Genomic DNA, 10,000 nt, shown 5'->3' on the forward strand with positions numbered 1-10,000 from the left:
TGATAGGAGTGATATTATGACATGAGAAAGCATAAAAATAAATAATAAATCAGTGGAGTGGCTGTCAGCCGGTGGCTGTTCTTGGTAAAGCGCCTCAACGAAATCTCACACAAAACCCAATTTTTGCAATAGCAACTTGGAACACACTTGGTTAGATACGCCATTGATTGAGCAATTTTAGAGTCCAAATTAGTTTGTAAAATATATAAAATATAAATGTTTAGTTCAGTACATCTGCTTTAGAGTAAACTTTTACATTTTAATTTTTTTCAAGTGTGTCTTAAAGGGGACATATCATGAAAATCTGACTTCCTCCGTGTGTCAGTGCTATAATCCGGTGCTTCTACCGACACAGAAAACGTGAAAAGTGAAACCCAGTAACTGTGTTCTGGTGAGTCTTTCTCTGCAAGCATGTTATAAAATAAGCCGATCAGATTTCTTCTCCTTCTGGCGTATGAAGAGGATCTTATTATAATATTACCGGCCCTTAATCTGCACGTTTACACACACCAGCCGACATTTGGTTCCGCGATCGACAACAGAGACCAGTTCTAACGCATGATGAAGATCCAGCAAAGCCTGAAGCTGTTCTGTGGTTGAGCACAGACGAGCACTGAACACTATTGACCAGAACATGTCACCGCTGTCTTATAAAGACCTCAGGAACTGTGGACACTTGTGGAGAAGTTAAACATGATGATGAGATGATCAGTGTAACTCCACAACAACTACAGAAATGTCTCCACTAACATTCAGAAGCTCTTCCTGAGTCTCTCCGTAAGGCTGCACTCGCTCCTGGTGATTCTGGGATTCGGGATGAGGGAGATTGGCCTGTTCTGTTATAGAGAGCCTAAGCCCCTCCCCTTCCGGTGGACCACCATGGGACCTTATTTCGGAATAATATTGTATGGTAGTCAATGGCGAGAGACAACAAATATTTTGATCTCGTTTGAATTGTGCCCTGAATTACACATATGATGTTTGTCAATTTAAAAGATACATTTTAAAGTCAAGAAAGTCGCAGTTTGATGTAAAACTGTTGAGGTATAAGACGTGAAAATACGTAATTACAAAGACTACAAACCCAGAAGGAGCACATGTGACGTCATACCTTTTCTCTCAATGAATGAAGCTAACTTTACTGAAGCTAACGTCTGTCTGTTTCTATAGTCTGACGTTATAATCGTAACGTTACGCCGTCATGCCTGAGTGTTTTGTACCAGACTGCACACATACGAGCAACGGATGGTGACGTACATAGTGCGAGACGAGAGATGTAGTTCATTGAGCGATTTTCACATAAAACTAAATGTTTCTCTTCTGTTTTATGACAAACTGCGACTTTCTTGACTTTCATAATTACCTTTTAAATTGACAAACATCATATGTGTAATTCAGGGCACAGTTCAGACGGATAAAAAGATAAGTTGTCTCTCGCCATTGACTTCCATACATATTTTTTCCGAAATAAGGTCCCATGAGCCGGAAGCGGAGGGGCGGGACTTAGGCTCTCTATTGCCGGAGTTTCTGAAGCTTGTGTAAAGACTCCGCCCTCTTCTGGACGGAGGCGGAGCTAACGCTCATTTGCATTTAAAGGGACAAACACAAACGGCGCGTTTTTGCTCACACCCAAAAAGGGGCAAATTTGACAAACTATAATAAATGATCTGGTATTTTGAGCTGAAATTTCACAGACACATTCTGGAGACACCAGAGATTTATAATACATCTGGTGAAAAGGGGCATAGTGTGTCACCTTTAAATGGGTCTGAATTCATGAATTACAACCATTTAAGTTTGGATTAATCACAGGTTATGATATATGGTGTACAAAGATATGCATTACACACACTTGTTAAAGCATGAACAGCAGAGGTGACTCCAGATTCAGTCATTTGATGCATGTTATATATCTCTGTGTGTGTGTGTGTGTGTGTGTAAAGACCTGACCTCCACTGTTATACATGTGTCTGTGTGTGTGTGTGTGTGTAAAGACTTGACTTCCACTGTTATACGTGTGTGTGTGTGTGTGTGTAAAGACTTGACCTCCCCTGTTATACATGTGTGTGTGTGTGTGTGTGTGTAAAGAGCTGACCTTGACGCTGATGACGGTGTTCAGGACTTTGGTCTGCGTGGCCTCGGTCAGGGGGTTTCTGCGGTGTAACTCCTGCGGAGGAACTCGATAGAAACAGGGATGCCGGCTGGTCATTCTCAGCTTCTCTCGTCGGTCGGTGTCTTCAGCACTGTAGACCGGTCCTCTAGAGCTCACTGTAACCAGCTGATGAACTCTTACTTCAGTGATGCTTTGATCGCTGGGCTATGTGTGTATTTGTTCTTCATTTCTTCCACACATATGTCATCGCTGAGCAACTGTGCAACAGGTCTCGCTCTCATCTATTATTCATTTCATTTTCTTTTCCTTTTAATCTCTATGGCTTCCTTCCCTCTCAAACGTGATCCGACTCTTTAAACGCTCTCAGGCGGACCTCATCAATAATTCATCTCGGGTTCGGGTTTGTAGAATATGTTGACATGCACTTGCCGAGTTAGTAGAAGTAGAAGTCAGCTGTTCCTCAACCTCACGCTTTTAGACTTTCTCAGTTCGTGTAAACCTACTGCGGGTTCAGAGTATTTATTTATGTCTAGTAGCCTACAATTATGTGGTTTTGTTTCATTAAAACAGTGTTTACTTTTTTCTTGATTTCCCTCAAAAGAATGGAAGTGAAATGTGACAACATGCCCCATAGCATGCACATTATAACATGACCATATGACAGATGAAAATGATATCTGATCTAATAAAAAAATATACAAGACAAACTAAAATATTTTCTCAATAAAATACAATTATTAACTTTTTCATATAAAATTTCATATAAAAACACATCTATACAGCATAATTCAAAACATAATAATTATTATTATTAATAACCTTTTTCTCATGGTTTCTCAATAGAATTCATAAAAGTATTGAATAGAATAGAATAGAATAGAATAGAATAGAATAGAATAGAATAGAATAGAATAGTTGTGACAACATGCCCCGCCTGAACAACTGGGATTTAAACCCGGCGAGTGTGTTCTGCTGGTTAGATCAGCATTAAAGAAATACAGTGGTGTGAAAAAGTGTTTGCCCCCTTGGTAAATATGATCAAATATGGCTGTAAAAAATAAATCTGCATTTTTAATCCTTTTGATATTTTATTTAAAAAATGTGCAAAAATCTAACCTTTCATTGAAGTAAAATAATTGAAAGTGGGGGGAAATCACATTATGAAATAAATGTTTTTCTCCAAAACACGTTGGGAACAATTGTTTGCCCCCTTTTATTAAATACTTTTTGCAACCTCTTTTTTCCAAGATATCAGCTCTGAGTGTTCTCCTATAATTCCTGATGAGTTTGGAGAACACCTGACAAGAGATCAGAGACCATTCCTCCATACAGAACCTCTCCATCCTGTTCTCCATTATAAGATTTCTAGCACAGGCTGTCAGGTTTAGATTTTTTATCTGTTGGTATTTGATCGAATCCGTGATGCCATGTATCTGAACGATGTCCAGGACCTCTGGCAGAAAATTAGGCCCACAGCATTAAAGATACAGCAGAGTATTTCATTTTACAAAAAAGCTAATGTTTTTGTTTCATCTGACCATAGAACATTTGAAAAGTAGCTGACACGACTGGAACTTCAAACGGGATGGGTTCTATGGTCAGATGAAACAAAAACATTTGCTTTTTTGTAAAATGAAATACTCTGTATCTCTTGTCAGGTGTTCTCCAAACTCATCAGGCATTATAGGAGAACACTCAGAGCTGTTATCTTGAAAAAAAGAGGTTGCAAAAAGTATTTAATAAAAGGGGGCAAACAATTGTTCCCAACGTGTTTTGGAGAAAAACATTTTTCAAATTTTCAAATTATGATCAAGCCACATTTGATCATATTTACCAAGGGGGCAAACACTTTTTCACACCACTGTATCTCAACTGTTAAATAACAGATAGAAGATTAAAATAATAGCAGATTTTTTTTAAAACATTTTTTTAAATAAACATAAACATATATATAAAAACAGAGATTAAACATTTACTTCAGTAAGAAAACTCTTCTTTCAGTAAGAAATGTACTTTTGCTATGGTTAAATAAATGTTCAGGTTAAATAAATAAAACTGGCCAATGCATGTAAAAAACAACAAGCAAGCCTTAAAACACTCCTCTAATGCAAGAATTATTAAATATTGATGGAAAACACCTTTTACTTTTTGCTTCAGAAAAATATGATCACCAATTCCCTTTTTTGGCAAAATTATGTATCTTGCAATAGTTACACACTATTCTACTGTTTCTACTTATTCATAATAATAATAATAATAAAATAATAACAATAATACTATATATATCCCATATTAAACAGCGATGGACCTTTATAATGTGTAAATATTATTGCAGTAATAGTGTCAAACTTGGAGTAAAGATGTAAGCAGATTCAAGAAAGGAGCTATAATAATAATACTAGTTATTATTATTAATTGGCTATGGCTATGATATAAATACTCCTGGTCAAACAGTAAGTCTCCAGACTCCAGCGTGTTATCTCCAGACGTGTGCTCCAGTCGGTCTTTAAGGCCTTCATGTTATTAGACAGAAGTAACTCAGACTCGGTTTAATCTTCCACATGAGTTTAAACACCATGTTTCACGTTTAAATTACTTAATATCTTATCTTGTCACAATCTTACAATATAATAAATGTGCAAAAACATATATCCAGTCATGTCTTATAATTAATGTTTAGAGGCGTTCTGAGTGAAACGGGTTGCTGAGCTCCAGAAACTGCAGAGCTATTTTAGACTAAACTGCATGAAACTGGAAGTGTGTAAACGCCTGAAGTTCAGAGGAGCGTCGGTGCGGTCCCACAGGTGCAGCGGTTCCTCGTGAGCCACACTTTCACTCGCCTCGCACTTCACGCTTCTCTTACACAGATGTTTAGATGGTAATAGTCTTTCATATTTATGTCTTAAAGTGAATGAAAATGCAAAATGAAGAGTCAATGGCACTTATGAGTGAACAACCTCCCTACACTAGGTTCAATCTGCAGAAAACAACATAATAAACAGCTTAATCTCCATGAGTCATAAGTTTCTGTATACTTGTGTATTATGCTTGAATTCTTGGTACGATTTTTAAGTTGTAGAATTGACCTTAACTGTATTCAATACAAATTATGAAAAATATATTTTTAAATCTCTATAAACAGGATTGCAACTAGTTTGTTATTATTTTAAATATTATTATTATTTTAAATGTTTGTTTTATTTGTGTTTTCCTGAAGCTCAAACAGTAGAGCATGGCGCTCACTACGCCAAAATCATCCGTTCGATTCCCTGAGAAATGAACATTCCTGAACTGATAAACATTTTCCTGAACAAGGTAGTGGAGAAACAGACATAAAAAACAAAACTTTCATTTTTATTTTAGTCCAGCTGTGGCTAACCATGAAACTGCAGGTCAAATTGACCCACAAACATCCAAATCGTCAGAAATTTTGTACACACAAAAGAGTCAAAACTTTACAGGCATGTCCATATGACCATAAATGAGAAAGTTACAAAATGTAAATATATATATATATATATATATATATATATATATATATATATATATATATATATATAACCAGTATTTTTAACCAAACTGATCCGCAACATAATAAAAAGGGTTAAATATGGTTAAACATATTTTTTGTCTTTCCACTGTTTCTATTTTCTGATGGAAGGAGTTTAGCTTAATGTATTTCTGACATTTTAGATTATTTTCAATGCTATATGTGTTGTAGCCAGTGAAGCGCAAAAAAACACATTTTTAAAATTGAAAATATATTTAGTTTCAACCTTCATATACCAAATTATACTTCAAAATGTATTTCAAACTCTTACATTAGCCTACATTTAGGCTAAACACAAATGTGGATAGAATAGCGTACTAGAGATCAAAACTACATTTTGCATTCACAATTTAAAGTCCCCGTTGTGGTGAAAATCCAGCTTTTAATGTAGTTTATGTGTCTATGTGGTGTTTTTAATATGCTTTAAGACAAACCATGTGTAAATTCATAAGTCGACTCCATTGCTGAGTATTTTCTCCTTAAAACTGCAGTGAACCAAAGACAGTCTCAAAAGCACACTTTGAAATCGCTGGTGTTTCTGACGTCACAAACTACCTTGTAACCAATCAGATCAACGTGTGATCGTCAACCAGTGGATCTCTGAGCTGAGTGAGTGAGTGGAGGCGGGGCTCATTTGCATATTCATAGAACCACGCATACTAAATGAGGCAAGGGTGTCGAGTTACATTCAAGCTATTTTAAGGTACGCTGATTTTTTTCTTTCCAAGGAAAAAATGTTTAAATGTAATTTTGATGAGTTTTAAGGGATAAAATTATTGACTACAGGGAGACTTTAAAATGTTACATTCTGATCAGCCACAATCCCCGACCAAAAATCAACTAAACAACAGGACTACCTAAAACATATTCTCAAAACACTTTAGCCTTTTCAGAAGAAGCCCTCCGTGACTTTTTTGTTGTAGGCTTTGACATTGTCAGAAACAAGAGCGACACGCAAGTCATTCCAGAAGAGCGGCTGCACTCGTGGGTTCTTGGGCCACGACAGGACCGACTTCTTACAGAGCCGTTTCCTCATCTGAAGGTATTTGAACTTGGGGAAGACAACGTCCAGCAAAACAAGAACGGCAACATCCACTTTCTCATCTAGAAGCCGCTGCTGAACCAGAAGAAAGGCTTGTCGGACAATCCCACTAGCTTGAGTGTAGCCACTGGGGCTGGTCAACACGAACACCGTCTTTCTGCTGCTGTAAACCGCCTGGTGGAGATTCTCTATGCAAGATACTCCAGGCAACCAGTCGCGCTCCTCTAGGCAGAGCCGAAAGCGCCATCTCCCCCTGTTCTCCAGTCTCGCAATCATCTCCTTGTAGATCCAATCTCTGATAGCCTTGTTACTCGTATCAAAGACCACAAACGCATCGTACTGGCTATCGGTCGTGTTCCCGTTGGCTGGAGTGTGTCCCTTGTGTCCAGTCCATAAAATCTGAATGCAATACCACAGATCCCAACCGTAGAGATGCTTTAACAGGGGAATGCTGGTCGCGGCCAATGTCAACAATAAAGTGCAGAGTAAAGCGAATCCCCCAAATATCTCCTGGCACGAGCGAAGGTCAACCGAGAGGACGTTCACGCCGGCCAGCGACTCTGGGTAAGCACAGTGAACCCGTGTGGTGAGGTGTGGGATATCCAGTTCAGTTTCTCTGAGAAATTTGGCAAAGTCGGAGATAACGCAATTACAAATAAAAGGATTGGCATGCAGGACAAGTTTGCAGGAGGACACATTATTATTCCCCCCAGCAGGACAGAAAGTATTACCTTTATGAAACGACAAGGGAAGAGCATATGCGTCAAGGATCTTCAGCTGGTTGTGGTTGAGCATTAGGTGTTTAAGGTGCACTGCCTGACTAAGGAAAACCCTTGGGATTGCAACTAGCCTATTGTGGCTTAAGTCCAGGCTTACGAGACGGAGCTCAAAATGGATGTTAGGTAAGAATGAAAGCATGTTTGAGCTGAGGTTCAGAAAACAGAGCTGTCTGAGAACCGAGATGTTTCCCCAGGGAAAGTAACTCAGCATGTTGGAGTCGAGTCTGAGCACCTGGAGGCTTGACGGCAAGTTCACCATCACCTCCGGGGGGAATGATTTAAGATGGTTTTCAGAAATGTCTAAGTGTGTGAGGTTAGTGAGACCTTGGAAGAAATGCTCGTATTGGTTACGCCTCGAGTCCCACATTATGTCCAAACGATTTCCCGAGAACACAAAATACTTCAGGGAAGTACTATTAAGAACGTTAGAGATTCGTAAACCGATGTGATTGTTCGCTAGACTCAGGACTTTAAGAGATGTCAAGTGTGAAAGGAACGTGAAGCGATGTCCCATTCCCTTCATGACAAAATGGAATTCGTTGTTGCTGAGATCAAGAGCTTTCAGAGTCCCACTAACCTCTCGAAACGCCTTTTCAGAGTAAAGGTCGATGCGGTTGTGCGCCATATTAAGGAAAGCTAGTTTGCTTAGACTTGAGAACTGCCGGCCGTTTAAAGATTGGCTGATGTAGTTGTAGGATAGATCTATGCATACCACATTTTCCATGCCGCTAAAAGTGCTTGCATTCAGCCATGGGATGTTGTTTTGAGACAGGTCAAAAGACAGGCTTTTGGAGCAGATTTGCTTTTTGAAATGCCACATGGAGTAGTAAAAAGGACAGGGACCTCCTTCAGAGCCCTGCTTAGAGTTCAGCTCTGGGACGTCTTGGATTTGCAGGTTGTAACGTTCACGGTCGTGCCGTTTATCCAGGGTTTGGAAAGCCGATGTGGCTTCAGAATTGCAGGTTGAGTAGCATGGACTGAAAGCAATCATGTTTTGGGAAAGGCCCACCCTTCTTAACGCACTCATCTTGCTAATCGAATCAATGCTAATGGAGCAAATGAAGTTCATGCGCAGCTCCAGGGACTCAAGTCTTGGGAGTTTGATCAGATGTGCGAGGCTGTGGTTCGACAGTTCTTTGAAGAATAATCCACTCAGGTACAACTCTCTTAGTGCCGTCATCTTCTCTATGGCCGGTGACAAAATCAACTCCGAGAAGGTGTTCAGAGGTTCATAGTTGTAAAGCAGACTGAGCGACACAACATGCTGGAGCTCTTCATAAAAGGTGCCATTTTGTATGGCATAGGCTAGAAAGTTGTCCGACAGATCCAGATTTCGGAGATGGCGTAGCTGCATGAACAGATGCGGGGGAAGTGTGCGAAGAGAGTTTCCTCGCAGACTTAGACTGATCAGAGAGCCGCTCTGATGTAGAAAAGCATCCGGATGCAGATGCAGAGACTGGTTGTTCGGGCATGGGAAGCAGGGTTCGGAAGCATGGTCACATCTCTGGCAGTTCCACCCCAGGTTAAGATGTCGTAGTCGTGTAAGATTGCCAAACGACTCTTTGTTAATGCGTTCAATCTTGTTCTCTCCCAAATCTAGGCTTTCCAGTGAAACTGGGAGATGTTGGGGAACAGCGGTCACATTGTTGTAACTAAGGGTGAGGTTCAAAAGCTCAGGAAGATCTTGAAACACACGTGGGTGGATAAAGTAAGACTGATAACACCGGTTGGCGTAGAAACAGTTCTTGCTGAGCAGTAGTTGTTTCAGTAGAGGTGTACCGAGAGGTTTGACGATATGAAAGATGTGGTTAAATTCCAGTCCCAAGACCAAAAGCTGCTTTGGCAGAGGAGGAATGCTCTTCAGGCTATTCCCCGCTAACTGGAGGGAAGTTAGGTTTCTAAGTCCGACAAATGCTTCTGGATCAACGTTCAGGCTGCATGAAGGCCATCTCTGCTCTTTGAGAGGATCTGGTACACAGTTCCACATCAAGCTGAGATGCTTGAGATTGGGTAAACCAGCAAATGCATCACCTTTAATGTAGTGTATATGGTTTAGATTTAAGTTGAGTGATACAGCAGAGAGCGATATGAACTTGGGGATTTTACCGAGACGTCTGTGCTGGCAGTCGATGTTTATGTGTCCGTCCTTGGAAGTGTGACTTTCACATGGATAGAATTCGGGATGCATAGTTGCAAAAAGATGAAACTGATTCAGTATGAGAACCAGATACGCCTGTCCAAACATGGCCTAGACACACGAGAACAATAATATTAGTTAACAACGGCAGTGAAAGTTTTACTATGCTATATTCACTAGAACTATGGAGTGCATTACTTATTTGTCACAGTGGTAACACTTTATAATAACTGCACGCTATTAATCATTAGTTAAGCATTATTAAACAGTTTATTCATCATTTATAAAGCATTAATAGACATTAATAAGCAGTTTATAAATGCTTTGTTCTTGATTTATAAGCATATCTATAATGTGTTTAATAATTGTATGTTCATAC

General features: G+C 39.4%; 1 protein-coding gene across 1 annotated transcript in view; it reads right to left on the reverse strand.

Moving 5' to 3' along the window:
- Positions 1–5,446: 5,446 nt before the first annotated feature.
- The window catches only part of tlr9 (toll-like receptor 9), a 6,373-nt gene continuing 1,819 nt past the window's right edge, over positions 5,447–10,000 (reverse strand). The window contains exon 2 of the mRNA XM_084086547.1: positions 5,447–9,732. Coding sequence (XP_083942673.1) covers positions 6,553–9,729 — 3,177 coding nt within the window. The 5' untranslated portion in view covers positions 9,730–9,732 and the 3' untranslated portion in view covers positions 5,447–6,552. The remainder of the gene's footprint in view (positions 9,733–10,000) is intronic.

The sequence above is a fragment of the Abramis brama genome, assembly GCF_963993115.1.
Source record: "Abramis brama genome assembly, chromosome: 16".
NCBI lineage: Eukaryota > Metazoa > Chordata > Actinopteri > Cypriniformes > Leuciscidae > Abramis > Abramis brama.